Raw genomic sequence first — 14,945 nt, forward strand, 5'->3', positions numbered from 1 at the left:
TTATGAACTTTACGCATTATGGAAAATACTCATCTAATGTTAAAAGCATTTATCAAAACGCTGTTTTATTTATCAAAACCATTCATTTGAATCCCTCAAGAATTAAGAGGCATGTTTGACTGCTCTAAGTTAAGCAATGTGTTAGCCATGTTAGCTCAAAATGCTAACGTTACAATACTAGCGTGGGTCTGAACTACTCGCAAGCTTAGCTTGGTAAGCTAACGAGGCTAGCTTCTGGTTGCCCACATGAAAATAATCGTATTGCTCTTTTTATTGATTGTAATGGTAAATAGACAACTAGCTAACTTAACGGCAACAGTGTCTCAACTACAACAGTAACCAAAGACGGGCAATGTTTTCTTTTTACACGTGTATATATACTGTACATACATTATCCTTTTCACACAGTTGTAGTAGTCGTAGTACCTTAAAAAGGTGCTAGCTCAGTGAGTAGTGCACGTGAATGTCCCCTTCATTGACGTCCTCACGGAGGCCTCAAGTCCTGCAGCTGACTTGTCAAAATCCACTAGACCAGAATCAGAGAAAAATAATGTTATCTGGTTGCTTTGTTGTGGATACTCAATCTTTGGGTGTCATTGGCAATAATCTAGCAAACGACCATGGCAATGGGGAAAAATGAGAAAGTATTGAGTAGCGACCATGCTAAGACATCACAACATACTTAAGCGACGTCACACTGAAGACACAAAGCACTGATGCTAACGCTAACATGAGAAATGTCCTGGCTGCTCCACCAATCTTGAGTACTGCAGGTGATTCTGGGTCACCTTGACAATAGATGCGATTGTCTTCATTACAAGCCGGTGCACATTGTTGGCATTTTGTCCTTTAGGAAATTACAATTTCTTTTCGTACAAAACGACTGGTGGTGCAAATTACTATGCAAATTTCACATCAACACCCACCGGATATAAACGCGCATAGCATGTGCCTCACGAGTAGTACGCCGGAACGTTCTTGCCCGAGTGTGCCGGGGGTCGACGTATGGAGAGTTGGGGGGGCACCCTGATGAAGCATGTGGAACGGGTGGGGAGAAAGAGGGGTGAAGTGACTTCCTGTTTTACCTGCTTTGAGGAACTTATGACGTCAATTTGTTCTCAAGGCAACCAGAGAACAGAAAATAGGCTACGCAGCTGGAAAAATGTGTAATTTGAGCTAGATGTTCACCAAAAATATCACCACAATGAGGAAAAAAAAGCCAGGATGATCAGAGAACAGGGGAAGGAAAGTTATAGCAAAGATGTAAAGCGATGCAGTTGGACAAATTCAACGATGGTATGACGATGGGCCATAGGTCAGGTAGCAAAATAGAAGCTACAATGTGTCGAGATGAAGACGAACCGATCGGAGGGAAAAAAAAACTTCGTTGGCGTAACTCACCAGCTCGCCCGCACGGCTTCAATGTCACTCACTAAGTTCTGCGCCAGACAAATTCCAAAAATCTGCAAAGGGCACAAGAGCAACTCTTTGAATGAATGATGTTAAATTCAAGAAAAACGATACAAGTCAGCGAGACTCACCTGAAGCAACGCAACGCCGATAAATATCCCCGCCACCAAGGTGAGGTTATCCTGTAGCCACTTTTCAAACTGTGGCACGCAGCCTTTCACGTTGATGTAATCCTTCTGCTCCGAGTCCTGCGCAAAATCGTCATCAAACAAATGAAGGAGCAAGAATAATGAAAGACAGACCATTTGCATTTAATGAGTACCGTAATTTTCGGACTATAAGTCGCATCGGAGTATAAGTCGCACCAGCCATAAAATGCCCAAAAAAGTGAAAAAAATCATATATATGTATATAAGTCGCTCCTGAGTATAAGTCGCCCCCCCACCCAAACTATGAAAAAAACCGCGACTTATAGTCCGAAAATTACGGTATGTCCATTAAAAACACACTTACTGGTTTGCCTCGAACGTCATATCCACACTGAGTGTTTATTACATCCTCCTAAAGACACACACAAAAAAAGTCATCCATCTTGTTTCAGTATCAGCACAATAATAATATGTCCATAAAGATGAGGCGTCTATGAACGTACCGCGGGGTCCTTGGTGCAGCAGGAGAAGGGAACGCCGCATTTTTCCCGACTGGGGTTTCCATCCGTGCAATTAAAGTAGATGTTGAGGTTCCAGTCGTCCGCTCCAAAAGCACCACAGCACTCCCACTGAAACGCGGCAATGAACAAAAAAAGGCATGTTACATTATTTACAGTGCCTATATGCACATGGATGCGGAAATATGCGATAAAACGGGCCACTAAAAATAGCACGTAAAGGGCGGCCATTTTGCCTAGTCTATCGACCGAAAATGACATCACAGTTGCCGACAAGTGTGATGTCATTTTCAGTCATCAGCAAGTGGCAAAATGGCCGCCCGCTGAGATGGATCAAAACAGGTGAAGTTTGTTGAATTCATATTTCACAAATAAAACATTAATCACAACACTGTTTCAACTAGTTGGTCTGCACAGAAAATATCATTCTAAAATAAAAATATTGGGCTTGACTTCCTCTTTAACATTTTCTAAATCAACACTGACTGTACGATTTGCACTTACATACTCCTGAGTGAAATCGATAAGGTTCTGCAGGTCGATGTCATCCCGGTAAGCCCGGATGTTGTTGTTGATGAACAAGTTCAACTGGTCCTTGATCCAGTCCTTAAAGACGAAAGCCAGGATTCCGGTGGTCAACTCCAGAAAAAAGATGATTCCCAGGAACACAGAGAACTGCAGGGAGAAAAGATTTCATCCGCACGGGAAAGACCGCCATTCAAGTTCAGTCGATGGTTATCCATCATGACTGAATGAAGGTGAGTGCTGGCTAATTGCACGAAACGTACAAATTTGAGCAGGAAAGTGTTCTCCCGCAGCGCTCCAATGCATCCAGCAAAGCCCAGAATGAACATGACGGCCCCGACCACCATGAAGAGCCACACCGGGTCCAGACCACCCAGGTCAGTGATGGACGAAATGTTGGACAGAACCCCCTGGAGGAGACAGACAGCGAAAAACTGCAGACAAATTGCGTCTGAGGAGAGGCAAACCGAGGTAAGAGAATGTTTAAAGTCAGAATGTTTCTTAAAAATGTGTAATAGTTGACACGTGTCCAGTGGAGGGTGCTGTCAAGTCAGGGTTTTTCAGAACCAGAATGTCTCAACTTATGATGCCACAATTAATCAAGAGCTAATCAAATTAATATTTTTTCAGAATCAATTGCTTAGATTTTTGTATTTAAAATTGCAGAAATGCTCGGAATTCCATATTCTTAACAGTAGATATTGGATTTCTGTAGTCCACCATGAAAGCAGACTGCTTATCTTTGCCTTGAATCCAAATACATTTGTTTAGCAATATTAGCTTGGGAAAACAGTAAACAATATGTTTTCTGACACGATACGACACAAAACACTAACCGGATCATAATTATTTTTGCGAAATGATTGAGTCTCCACTCACCTTCTCACTCCATGCCCACAAGCCAATTCCAACCAAAGCCATGCCCAGCAGCTGCAAAACCAAACAATAAGAAATTAGTAGAAGGTAGAATAAAAAGCCCTCAGAATCTCTGACGTTTGCAATGAGCATTAGATTTACTTTTTAGAATTGACACATACGTCTGGCCACAAAAAAAAAGATGGAGAAGCTACAAAAAGTAGAAAAACACAGGGAATATCTAAAAAGTCAAAATAATATTTCGGAAAGTGACTTGGAGCTTTGCACTAAACTTGTTCTGGACGTCTTTGTCAGGCTGACTGTAAAGGACGCCAACAAGCCGATTAGCAGCTGTCACCCATCTTTTGGTATTGCACCAGCAGGGCTCCATTCCGTTATTGTCAGAACAAAACGCGTCTTTTAATGCCATTTGGATTCATCCCGATTGGAATTGGCACAGATACAACGGCGCGGGCCTTCTCGCTTACCCAAAAGAGGATATTGAATCCAAAAATGAAGTATTTGATGCAGCAGCTGACTTCGTGGCCTTTGTAGTGATCCCCGGTCATGTTTGCTCATCATCGGCTGCAAGAGCGACCCAGGGAAAAAAAAGAAAAGAAAAGGAAAACAAGGAAAGGAAATGGAGTGCAGCTCAATGGAAAACAAAAACACGGGCGGGCCTGCTTCACGGGCTTTTGGGAGCGGGTTCAAGAAGCACTCCGCGGATGCATCTCATCACCATTTCAGGCCAGTCGTAATAGTCTCAAAAGTCTTTGCCAGGCCAGTTTATTCACACGATGAGGCGCTCACTTGGCACGTTTGCACGCCGCAATCCAAAAGCTTCCGTCCGTTTTGATTCCTAAATTCCAAGATGCGTCCTTTCGCTTTGGGATAGTGCGCCCCACGGAAGGCGGAACCGACGAGGCAGGTGCCGTGCTCTCATTGGCCGACGGCAACATTGAAAGATGCCGCCACGAGCCAATCAGAACACAGAAGACAATTGCACTTCCGGTGCAACCATTCGTAACTTCCATTTAAGACATAAATACATCAGACGTCCGATAATAGTAATCTGAACGAGAATAAAAATAAAGACAATTTGATTATTTACAGTGAATGCGTGAAAAGAATAAATTAGTTGTTGGTTTCGAACACTGTCAAAACCCACATTCGAGACTGTAGGCATTTTGAGGTCAATTAGGTGACTCACGGGAACACGCTAACAACAACGAGAACAGACGTCTCGAATTTGTTTTTTATTGTGAAGTCCGAACCGGACGTTTCGCTTCCTGCTCCATTATACGACGGCTGAAGGGGAAGGGAGGGGGCGTGCCGGGGCAGTCTGACGCCACAACCAAATAACGAGACCGTAGAGCGGGCGTGTCCTCTCTAGTCCGGCGTCGGACTTTTGACGATTGAGTCGAGGGATGAAAAAGCCGCAGTAGCGTGCTTACCTAAACCAACAACAGTGAAACAACAACAGCGGCAACAAAGCCAATCGGGACTGAAATGAAAGACTAATAACGAGGTAGCTAGACACGGGAGAGCAAGTGGACGACGAGGCCACTCCACAGGGGGACTTAATAGTGAAGCCACACAGGAGATTCTTTGTACAACAAGGGTGAGTTACGTATCAAAACACGTCCTATAGAACATAAATAAGGATACAGAAGATCCATATTTTCTCCTTAGCACAAAACACATTCATATGAATCGGCTTCATCCTACCCCCCCCCCCCCCCCCCCCCCCCCCGCTGAATTCCACACACCTGACATTAAGCTAATTAAACACCGACAACATTTTTGATTTAATGTCCAAGTACTTAATTGACACGTTTTAAATCAACATTAGTACTTGGAGTCGTTTACAGTATTTTGAAGAGTCTGCTGGCTGACTTCAAGGAGAGAATGAGATGGAACAAAGTGGAGCATCAAGTAATGGCTTAGTCATGACAGCTGTAGCTTAGCTCGCAGCAGCAGCTACGTTAGCGGGCCAACATTCAAGTGGAGGATGAGGAAGACTCGTAGAAATGGCACATATGCGTGGGCCGTGTTATTGTGACGTTTGGAGCGCGGAGTTTTTGAAGGGGTGATGGGATGATGCGGCTGTCACACTGACGCGGGGCCGCCGTGGCACGCACGGACTAGGCCTCCTGCACCAGTATTTCAAATAGAAGTCAATTGTTTTGTTTAAAACGTGAGTCTAAATACCTAAAGCCATCCAGCTTATTTGTCCTCATTTTATTTGGTTTGAATAAAAGCATTCCCAACGTGATTCCTGTTTATATGACATTAAGTCTAATTCAATTTAGTGAATGTCTTTTACTTTGTTGACAAAACTAAAGAGTACCGGACACCTAATGCTTATGTTTAGAGCTGTTATGAAAGCGCTATATAAATATATATTATGTAATGTATGGCAAAGTTTTTACATTACAAACGGCCCGGGTGTTGATTTGAAGTGAGGCAAGTGACAAGCGGGTTTTTCCTGAGGGGCAAAAAAAGGAATGTATCTGTTAGAGGTGAAGCATTTCTTTAAGTCAGGGGTGTCAAACTCGTTTTTTTCGCGGGCCGCATAGTCATAGCTTCTTTCGGAGGGCCATTATGACGTTCAACCCAAATAAATGTATGAGCACAAAACAAAATAAACGGACAAATAACTCGTTTTCAAATCAGACGACTGAAAACTGGTCAAATATAAAAAAAAAAAAAAAGATATTAGTAAAAGTGAAAACAATTTGCAATTCTAGTAATGACAATTTGTCTTAAGTGGACATGCCATGCGGAGTGTTGCGTGAAACAATGTGTTCACCGTGTGCGCTCGTGTGGCTCTTCCTCAGACATGGCCGATGCAGAACTGGACTTTCAGACGGGCGACGCCGGCGCGTCAGCCACCTACCCCATGCAGTGCTCAGCCCTGCGCAAGAACGGCCACGTTGTGCTTAAAGGTCGCCCCTGCAAGATTATGGAGATGTCCACCTCCAAAACGGGCAAGCACGGCCACGCCAAGGTGAGCCACCATGCCCTGCGCCCTATCACGCATTCAGTATTCAAAGCCAAACCCGAGTTCTGCTGTCTTCCACAGGTCCACCTGGTTGGCATCGACATCTTCTCCGGAAAGAAGTATGAAGATATCTGCCCTTCCACCCACAACATGGACGTTCCCAACATCAAGAGGGTTGACTACCAAGTGAGACTTTGTAAACACCACTAGACACCGAATCCCAAATTCTTTACAAACCTCCCCTTTTTTTCACTCCTAGCTGATCGGTATCCAAGATGGCTACCTCTCCCTGCTCCTGGACAGCGGGGAGGTCCGAGAGGACCTGAAGATCCCAGATGGTGACCTGGGCAAAGAGATCGAGAGCAAAAATGAAGCTGGGGAAGAAATCCTGGTCAGTATTTACCAAGGTTATCTTAGCTAATGATTTTTAAGTAGAGGGCAATGGCAATGAATTAAGACTATTAAAAGTGAGATTTTTTTGTTTTTGGTAGAACCTGGTGATTATTTAAGGCATGGTATCTCATTAGCGCAGATGTCACTATTGGAGAAAATGCTATATTTCCTCAGGGCCTGATGTATTTATTGACTAACCTACAGAGACTACGTAGTGCTTAATGAAAGTAGGGCTTCTATTTTAGGAAAGGTCTTTAATTGCTTTACTACCCTACAGAGACTACCTGGTGTTTAATTGGGCTTTTATTATAATTTTATCATTTGCGCCATAGCAACACAAAGCGGAGGCCAAAATTTCGAAAAAGTTACTGAATGATACCACCTGTTATTTTGGTGCTGGTTCCCACATGGAGACATCTATTTATGGCGAGGCGTTGACTTTTGTTATTCAGGTGACCGTTCTCAACGCAATGGATGAGGAAGCTGCCATCGGCATCAAAGCTTTTGGGAGATAAGCACCAAGGTAAATAAACAAGAAGCATATACATCATAGCACCATTTTCCATTTTGAGGTGTGGCATCATAAAAACTCTCCTTTTCCTCCTGCTTTACTCTTTTCATTTTTTTTCTTCTTACAACTGTGTTACAGGGGCTGCCGGACCTTGGGGGGCAAAGGGAGGACGTGTTGCTATCCTCCTTTCCTTCTTTCTTTTTCATAGCTCTCCCTCTCTCTATACTTCAGAGCATGGGTTTCTAATGTTTATTATGATTGTATATTAGGAGCAATTGGGTTCAATGCCCACTGAGCAATTTGGGAGTATCCAAGTGGCATTAATGCGACTCTATTTTTATTTTGAATCTTTTTTACTTGATCCCCCGTTTTGTCAAAGGGCTTCATTGCAAAAAATAACGGAAGCTTGCCATACATTGCGGTTTCCTCTCAAGCGCGGCTAAATTCGGTTCCCGCCCGTGTTTATTTTCCAAACGCTCGTTACAGGAAGTCCAATTAAAATGGAGGTAACCAACTAGTCCAGTTGTTGTAATTGAGTGCTGATTCAATTTATGTACTGCCCGTTAGGAAAGTAGCACAAATATGGTCACTGCAAAGTTTGCAGTGACCATATTTGTGCAAACATTAATTTTGGGCCGTTGAAAAAAATATGTATAGTATATTAATGGATAGATTGAATACATTTTGGGGTGCCTTAATTAATTGAATTAATCAGATTTTCTGGTGATGGTCAATGTTGTGGATTATCGCTGATTTAAGAAATTGTTAAAAATGTATGAGACGTATAAACTGATCAATTGAGAGGCTTTTGGGGCAAAATTATCCTTCACAAAGTTAAAAAAAAATCAGGTTTTAAAATTAACTTCATCCTTGAAAAAATAATCTAAAAGTAATTCAGCAATAGCTGCTGAAGTCAATCAAATCAAATAGTGTGAAAAATACAAGTAAAAATTGAATCAATCATGGATTTGATGGGAGCGGCTAATAATCTCATGCATGATAACAAATGATTTAAAATTTCAATAAATTATGACATGAAATCAACAAACAAGATCAATTAAGTCTGTCAGTGAAATGTGTTTTGAAAAACGAACTAAGATGCGAATCCTTTGAAATAAACAATTGGCAAAGTCAACAAACGTGAATCGAGGGACTGAATACAAATCCATGGACATGCTCAACATTTTATTAAGCAACATACAGTAAAATCTCGAATTGGAAATTGTCGTAACATAAAGTGTACACAAGCTTACAAGAAAGAAAACGGGGTAGGGGGTATTCAATACTCCTCCCATGAGAGATACCGCGCGTGAACGACATGTCAAAAACAAAAGTCCAAGCTCCAAATTTCAGGACAACTTGGAATGAGTCACTTGGCGTGGTGGTAAAACCTCTGGCCGCTCTGGGTGTGGGGCAGGAAGCCGTGGCGTGGCGCAGCCTGCGGCGAGCTCTGGAATGCGGCCTAGGCAAAAACACAGAACAGGCGTGTTATGACATCACCAAGTCATGGCGGGTGACTCGCTGCAGGGGGGGACCTTTGCTGTGGGAATCTGGACGGCCATGGATGGTGTAGGCAGCAAGCCTTGAGCCGATGGATGCATGGCGGTCGGGTGCATGGGCCTCAGGGCACCCTGCGTGGCGACAAATGCAAACGACGGGTGATTCAGGCTGCTGTTTACGCCGGCAAAAAGGGGCTACGTACCGCGTCGGTAAAGCCCGACTGCTGATTGGCGTGTTCCAACTGCTTCTGGAGAGGGATTCCGGCACCGGGGATGTAGCCTGACACGCGACAACAGTAAGTCACAACTACTCAGTCCATCATACAGCTCATCTCTAGCCCATAAATAACTCAACAAACTAAAATTAAACCAATTCAAATTGCACATTTATTAATGTCGTAGATTAAAGACAATAAAAGAATAGGGCAATAATAATCAAGGAAATTTTGAGGGTAAACGAAATTAACAATAGCTTCTCTGAGGGTAATTAATAGGTTAGTTAATAAATGTTATATTTTAAAATGACTAAGAAAAAATACATGTATTTTGGGGAAACGGAAACAAAAAAAGATGTGCACGCCAGTCAAATATTTTTGATGAACTGACCAGGTTGGGAGGTAAAGTGACTGTGGACCGGGTAGGCAGGCTGTTGGTGGGGCAGATACTGCATGGCCTGAAAGGCGGACGCTCCTAAAGGGCCGAGGGGTCAAAGCCACACGTTAACAAATACTGACGCCGCATAGCATTCCACACGCGTGCGAGGCCGTACCTCGGATCTGAGAGCCGCTGGCGAAGCTGACCGGCACGGACGGTCCGGGAGCGTAGGTGGCGGGATGCTGGGCCTGCGCCACCCCGTAGGACTCGTGGACCGCCTGGGCCCCACTGAATTGGCCGTGCTCCGCTGAACCCGAACTGAATGCAGGCGTTTGATAGTGACGTGTCTAGTCAAAGAAAGGACATTGGATTCAAAATACTTCCATACCTGCTCGGTAGTCAGTCGGCCATTTTGTAGTCCCATTCGAGTTGTGAGTTGGGCTAATTTTGTAAATGACACGAAGCAGAAAACAACATCCAGCAGACTCTTGTGGGTTTTTTTTGTGCGATTTTGGGTTTTGACAAATTTGTTTCATCTAAATTCTGCCCCAAATGTTATAAAGACATACAGTGGGGCAAAAAGGTATTTAGTCAGCCACCAATTGTTCACTTGAAAGATGGGAGATGCCTGTAATTTTCAACACTTCAACTATGAGAGATAAAATAAAAAATGCAGAAAATCACATTGTCAAGTGATTTCAGTCCCTTTTCCCTAATCATGAGAGAGGAGGAGCCGATATTCTGAATGGTGCTGGGTTGGCTGCACGCAATTTTGTGGAAGATACCAACGGCTACTTACAGGAAGAACAGCGCTCTGGAAAAGCTGCTTGCTCCGATCTCCTAGCAGCGCGCCGGGTCGACTGTGGCTGACGGGACTGCCTGATGAACGAGGTGGGCAATTATGAAAACTTTGTTGAAAAGTCACGTATCGCATTCAAGCATAAATATCCTCATTTTATTAACGTATTCCAAGGTATCTCGAGTGGCGCTCACCCTGAATATTGAGGAGGTGCTGGCCAGCATGCATGGGAAGGCTAGCCTGGTAGCTGGCCGACGTCAACGTGGTGATGTCACTGAAAGGACAGGAAGTGAGCAAGCGGCGCGTCAGCAAATAAGGGCACGAGTCAAGCAGCAGGTAAGCGGTACCCACCTTTGCTCCTTGCGCCGTCTTTTCTCTTCTTCATGGAGGACTTTCTTGAGTTGCAAAAAGAGCTGATGTTTCTCCTCTTGGAGCCCTTGAAGCTTTTCGCCCATCTTCATCACCTGAACAATATCCATTATCAAATTTATCTGCCAATTTAAATGTTTCCCATACAAATTGAAACTTTCACAATTTTAACTTATTTTTGTGTATTTAAAGTAATCATAAAAATGAATAACCTCATTAGTAAAGTCAAATTACGTAGCATTTTACTTTGATGAAATCACCTATTTTAATTAGGTACAGTCATTTTTCTAATTGTCAAATTACACTAAGCTACACTTTAACTATTTCATTTATTTGATTTTTTTTTTTTTTTTATTCAAACCTGTTCTTTGGTTTCCTCTAAGGACATCCTCTCCTCAATCTCCTTGGTTCTCTTCCTCTCCTCCTCCTCCTTCATCTTCTGCTCCATCATCTTGTCCACCTCCTCCTCCTCTGAAAAAAAAAAAAAAAAAAGAAAAAGACCCGAATGCCACTTCAGCAGCGTGTGTGCAAAAAAAAGCGGGGAGAGGGGATGCAATGTGTCACCTTGTCGCTTACGCTCTCGCTCCCTCATGATGTGCTTGTGGAGGGCGCGGGCCATCGCGTTGGACAGCTTGGGTCTCTCCAGCAGGGCGGGCATGGTGACAGGGAGTGGAGGGGCCAGCTAAAAGGCAACAGCACACCTTCAGGAATCAATTTCATTAATTAATAATTTTACGTTTTATAATCATACAAAATCTAATCAAATATATTTGCTTTTACCTCAGGTTTTTGTGACAGTTATTATAGTATATAACAGGAACATTTTAATATAAGCATAGTGGCAGGTTAGTGAAAAATAAAGTTCTACATTTTCCATAGTTTTCTTCAAATACATATTACTTTCAATTTAATATTTTCCCCATTGCAGATTTATTCGGAAGCATTTCAGGCTTCTCTTTTTAAATGTAATCTATTTGTAACTTAATGGTATTAATTTTATAATCAATATGAAGTATAACTAACTTATGTTGAATATATCGTTGCAGATTACCAGTCTGCACTTACAACCAATAACTAATTTTGCAAAAAAGTCAAACGAATTAGATATGGTTTGGTTACATATATTATGTATCGATTGACAGTATGTTTTATCCTTTATTTGATTCCTTTTACTCCTGCCAAATGAATCAGAGTAACATGGGAAGCGCAAACAAATAAACTGTAAAATCATCATTATTACTGAGCTATAAAACTAGCTAGAAGTTGATCAAGGCCCACACACCACATCGACAAGCTGCCAGGTTAGCCCTGCATTAGGAAGCTGCAGTTAAATTTAAGTCTGTGTATATATTAACGTAATGCGTAATAGAGACTCAAATTGTTCATTTAAAGCAAGAAAGTGCACATTGCGTTTAAGGTCGCACGCCACCTTCTGAAATGCAGCAAAATTGAACCAGTTAGCCTAACGTAGCTTACGGCGTCATATAGCCAACTAAATCGTAAAAATAAAGTCAAAAACGCTTACTTTTGACGTCGTGTCCTTAAACGTGTGCTCAGTTGATTGTTTAACTATATTCTAGTCTTGATGTTTGGATTTTCCATAAAAGAAAATTTCGCAGCTAACGATAAACAGAGCGATGACAACGAAAACGCACTTCTGGTGTCTGATGCGTTCTGGGAAATGTAGTTTCCTTCAGGCAACACTTTCTCTCGCGAGATTAGCATCCGCGAGCGTTAACCGTTTCATATAATTTGATCATAACAGGAAATACTTTTTGCCTTGGTATTTTCATGGTTAAATGTCGCCCAGGTGTAAAACAGTCGACTTTTCAAAAGGTTACGTGTAATTTTAGGCATTAATTCAGACAATTCTTATTGACAGGATAAAAATCAAGACAAGAGACACGAGTAACTTTTTCATCACATTTTATCATTTAATGCTCACGAGTGGAGAGAAAGCGCCAGTAATGCAGCTCGATAGACTTCTTTTTCTTTTCTTTTTTTAAAAATGAAAAAAAAATTGCACTCATCTTCACAATACAGTAAATAAAGCCATCTAAAATTAACAATAACCACAATGAATCATACTCAACATAATATAGTAAATAAAGCCATCTAAAATTAACAATAACCGCAATGAATCATACTCAACATAATATAGTTCCTTAGGAGTCAGGAAATAAGAAATGGAGGCCGATAGATACAACGTGAGACTGACTAATGGAGACGAAAGGGAGAAGGGCGGTGAAAGTGCATCTGACGCCTTTTGCTCTGTGAACTCCAAGCTGCTGAGCTAGATTAAATATTTCCAATGGATGGATGTGCGCGTCACGGGAAGGCGGCGGGCAAGCGACAGAGTGGGGATCACATTTCCCTTTGGCTGCTCCCGTACACACTCTCGTCACTGTAGGCAATGTAGAGGAAAAAATCCTCTTCGTGGTGCTCCTAAATTGACAAAAAATAGAAAAATGTAAATTAACGACGGTGGCATCTAAAATAGGAAATTGAGAAAGCGATGACCTCACCTGGTACAACAGTCCCATGGTGGCCGAGGTGGGTGGAATGACATTGTTTACAAAGAAGAAGAGCGCATCCTCAGCTCGCAAGTGGATTCGTTTTCGGATGAGGAAATAAAACTGGCCCACTGCATCGAGAAAAGGATGAAAAAATTAAATATTTTAAAACAATTATAAAAATATTATACGGGATTTCATTTGAGCATGTCATTTTTTCAAGTAAAAATAATTTTGTTCAGAATTGGTAGAAGCAGAAAAATGTTTAGTCACCTGTCAGGTCGGAGGGGACGAGATACTTTTTCTTGTCCAGATCACCTATTCTGGCTTTGGGAGCTTTCTCCACGATAACCTGGAAAATACACATTTATCAAAATGAATGAATAAAATGAAAATAACTCATGAATGTGCATGCATTTGTAGAAATTCGACTATTCCTAATAATTACAAAGAAAAAAATAATTGAGTTCCTCTTTGGGAAACCCATTTAATTAATAAATGATGGTACTATTCTATTTTATTAATAATGTATGTAATACCTAGCTAACTAGTTATTGGCAAACATGTTAAAATGTTTAAATTGTGTGTCAAATATTTTTCATGTATGTATAATCGTCCAGTTGAGTAAACCAAGTACAAATTGTTTTATAGCTTATTTTACTCTTCTCGTTTATTGTACTCAGTTTCAAGATGCAAGTATTTCATTACATAAGCAAAACTTGTTTTTGGATTGGGCAATATCGTTTTCTTTCAATTGTTATGTAATTCATGCTTATTTTTACTCATTCTAATTCATCAAGAATATAACAATATACATATACGCACACATTACTTTCACCCTTACAACAAATCAATGAATAGATGAAGCCGATTTGCTAAGTTGTGTCGCTGCTAAATGCGGACGCTTACTACGACGTTGAAGTCAAAGCCAAGAGGCCTGTTGCTGCCCACCGACCGACATTCTCGTCATTACCCCCGCAAATGCGACATTTGACTTCATTTTCAGCACATTTGTGGAATGGGCGGATTCAAATCCACACATTCGGCCAACCCGAGAGAGGGTCGTGATTGACTAGCTCGAGGATAGCCAGGCTGCTACTTAACCGCTAACGTTAGCCGACTACTTACGGGAACCCTATCGGGATACTTCTTCCGAATCTTCTCGCCTTCGGACCGCCTTTTCTCAAAAGGGTGTTCTTCTTTGTATTGGAACTTCATTGTTACGAGAGATGACAGACGAGGAGTCGGTCGGACGCTCGTTCTGTGTTCGGGGCTGAGGTTTCGGGGGGGAAGAAAATCGCTGACAAACTGACCACGACAACAACAAACGACGCTAAAGTGGCTAGCTATAGCGCGCGGAGGGATATACAATAACAATGTGACGTAAGTGGGGCTATGTCCACGTAGAAGTCACATCAACGTATGATGGCAATTCGGTCGGTATCTTAGAACAACAATCCCTTTACTGAATGGCGACATAGTTCAAAGTCGAGTGTGCGTGTGAGTGGGAGCGCGAGTTGAGGGACTACTTTATTTTGATCACACGCTGCGCCTGAACCCGTCGGAACAAAGTGGTGATTCGGCCGCTCATATGACACTGCGGTTTGGCTGTCTTTCGCTTTGAACTCAAAACGTTACGATAAAGCGCCGCTTTCAAAATCAAATGCGGCAGCAATCAGTGGGATGTTACGCAATTGACGTTTGAAAATAAATTGAAATTTTAGAACGACGTTAATAAAAGAAATCACCCTCAAATCCTATGCATTGCCCCTTTAGGAAGGTGTAATCAAATCTTATGTAGCATTT

General features: G+C 42.1%; 4 protein-coding genes across 7 annotated transcripts; 1 reads left to right on the forward strand and 3 right to left on the reverse strand.

Moving 5' to 3' along the window:
• Positions 1 to 551: 551 nt before the first annotated feature.
• Positions 552 to 4,388, reverse strand: LOC119129005 (tetraspanin-5-like). Its single transcript, XM_037261947.1, has 9 exons — positions 3,946 to 4,388; positions 3,482 to 3,532; positions 2,866 to 3,012; positions 2,582 to 2,752; positions 2,063 to 2,188; positions 1,924 to 1,971; positions 1,542 to 1,658; positions 1,402 to 1,463; positions 552 to 1,026 (listed from the first exon to the last, which is right to left on the reverse strand). The coding sequence occupies exons 1-9, from the start codon at positions 4,024 to 4,026 to the stop codon at positions 954 to 956; spliced, it is 876 nt and encodes a 291-aa protein (XP_037117842.1). The 5' UTR covers positions 4,027 to 4,388; the 3' UTR covers positions 552 to 953.
• Positions 4,389 to 4,766: 378 nt separating this feature from the next.
• LOC119129006 (eukaryotic translation initiation factor 5A-1) lies at positions 4,767 to 7,883 on the forward strand. 2 transcript variants are annotated; one of them, XM_037261949.1, is made up of 6 exons: positions 4,767 to 5,078; positions 6,298 to 6,467; positions 6,543 to 6,647; positions 6,721 to 6,852; positions 7,307 to 7,377; positions 7,494 to 7,883. In XM_037261949.1, the coding sequence occupies exons 2-5, from the start codon at positions 6,300 to 6,302 to the stop codon at positions 7,367 to 7,369; spliced, it is 468 nt and encodes a 155-aa protein (XP_037117844.1). In that variant the 5' UTR covers positions 4,767 to 5,078; positions 6,298 to 6,299; the 3' UTR covers positions 7,370 to 7,377; positions 7,494 to 7,883. The 2 variants fall into 2 exon arrangements, with proteins under 2 accessions (XP_037117844.1, XP_037117843.1); XM_037261948.1 differs by having other exon boundaries at positions 4,768 to 5,078; positions 7,504 to 7,882.
• A 646-nt stretch (positions 7,884 to 8,529) lies between these two features.
• gps2 (G protein pathway suppressor 2) lies at positions 8,530 to 12,307 on the reverse strand. Of its 3 annotated transcripts, XM_037261941.1 has the most exons (11): positions 12,152 to 12,307; positions 11,191 to 11,308; positions 10,988 to 11,097; positions 10,609 to 10,721; positions 10,452 to 10,531; positions 10,258 to 10,337; positions 9,634 to 9,805; positions 9,471 to 9,554; positions 9,068 to 9,144; positions 8,901 to 8,996; positions 8,530 to 8,827 (listed from the first exon to the last, which is right to left on the reverse strand). In XM_037261941.1, exons 2-11 carry the CDS (start codon positions 11,282 to 11,284, stop codon positions 8,735 to 8,737), a joined length of 999 nt encoding a protein of 332 aa, XP_037117836.1. In that variant the 5' UTR covers positions 11,285 to 11,308; positions 12,152 to 12,307; the 3' UTR covers positions 8,530 to 8,734. The 3 variants fall into 3 exon arrangements, with proteins under 3 accessions (XP_037117836.1, XP_037117834.1, XP_037117835.1); XM_037261939.1 differs by having other exon boundaries at positions 10,988 to 11,308; XM_037261940.1 differs by having other exon boundaries at positions 10,988 to 11,327; positions 12,152 to 12,303.
• Positions 12,308 to 12,535: 228 nt separating this feature from the next.
• Positions 12,536 to 14,647, reverse strand: gabarapa (GABA(A) receptor-associated protein a). Its single transcript, XM_037261950.1, has 5 exons — positions 14,268 to 14,647; positions 13,413 to 13,491; positions 13,152 to 13,270; positions 12,779 to 13,071; positions 12,536 to 12,719 (listed from the first exon to the last, which is right to left on the reverse strand). The coding sequence occupies exons 1-4, from the start codon at positions 14,355 to 14,357 to the stop codon at positions 12,991 to 12,993; spliced, it is 369 nt and encodes a 122-aa protein (XP_037117845.1). The 5' UTR covers positions 14,358 to 14,647; the 3' UTR covers positions 12,536 to 12,719; positions 12,779 to 12,990.
• Between the last annotated feature and the right edge of the window lie 298 nt (positions 14,648 to 14,945).

The sequence above is a fragment of the Syngnathus acus genome, chromosome 10 (assembly GCF_901709675.1).
Source record: "Syngnathus acus chromosome 10, fSynAcu1.2, whole genome shotgun sequence".
In the NCBI taxonomy this organism is placed as follows: Eukaryota; Metazoa; Chordata; class Actinopteri; order Syngnathiformes; family Syngnathidae; genus Syngnathus; species Syngnathus acus.

Coding starts and splice junctions, on each gene's coding strand:
- LOC119129006 (XM_037261949.1), top strand. CDS start 6,300: ATGGCCGATGCAGAACTGGACTTTCAGACGGGCGACGCCGGCGCGTCA. Junction 6,648..6,720: donor TCAAGAGGGTTGACTACCAA/GTGAGACTTTGT, acceptor TTTCACTCCTAG/CTGATCGGTATCCAAGATGG. Junction 6,853..7,306: donor AAGCTGGGGAAGAAATCCTG/GTCAGTATTTAC, acceptor TTTGTTATTCAG/GTGACCGTTCTCAACGCAAT.
- gps2 (XM_037261939.1), bottom strand. CDS start 11,284: ATGCCCGCCCTGCTGGAGAGACCCAAGCTGTCCAACGCGATGGCCCGC. Junction 10,722..10,987: donor TAGAGGAAACCAAAGAACAG/GTTTGAATAAAA, acceptor GATATTGTTCAG/GTGATGAAGATGGGCGAAAA. Junction 8,828..8,900: donor TCCAGATTCCCACAGCAAAG/GTCCCCCCCTGC, acceptor GTTTTTGCCTAG/GCCGCATTCCAGAGCTCGCC.
- LOC119129005 (XM_037261947.1), bottom strand. CDS start 4,026: ATGACCGGGGATCACTACAAAGGCCACGAAGTCAGCTGCTGCATCAAA. Junction 2,753..2,865: donor ACACTTTCCTGCTCAAATTT/GTACGTTTCGTG, acceptor TTCTCCCTGCAG/TTCTCTGTGTTCCTGGGAAT. Junction 1,027..1,401: donor GAAGCCGTGCGGGCGAGCTG/GTGAGTTACGCC, acceptor ATGCTTCATCAG/GGTGCCCCCCCAACTCTCCA.
- gabarapa (XM_037261950.1), bottom strand. CDS start 14,357: ATGAAGTTCCAATACAAAGAAGAACACCCTTTTGAGAAAAGGCGGTCC. Junction 13,271..13,412: donor CGTCCCCTCCGACCTGACAG/GTGACTAAACAT, acceptor TTCTCGATGCAG/TGGGCCAGTTTTATTTCCTC. Junction 13,072..13,151: donor CCATGGGACTGTTGTACCAG/GTGAGGTCATCG, acceptor TTGTCAATTTAG/GAGCACCACGAAGAGGATTT.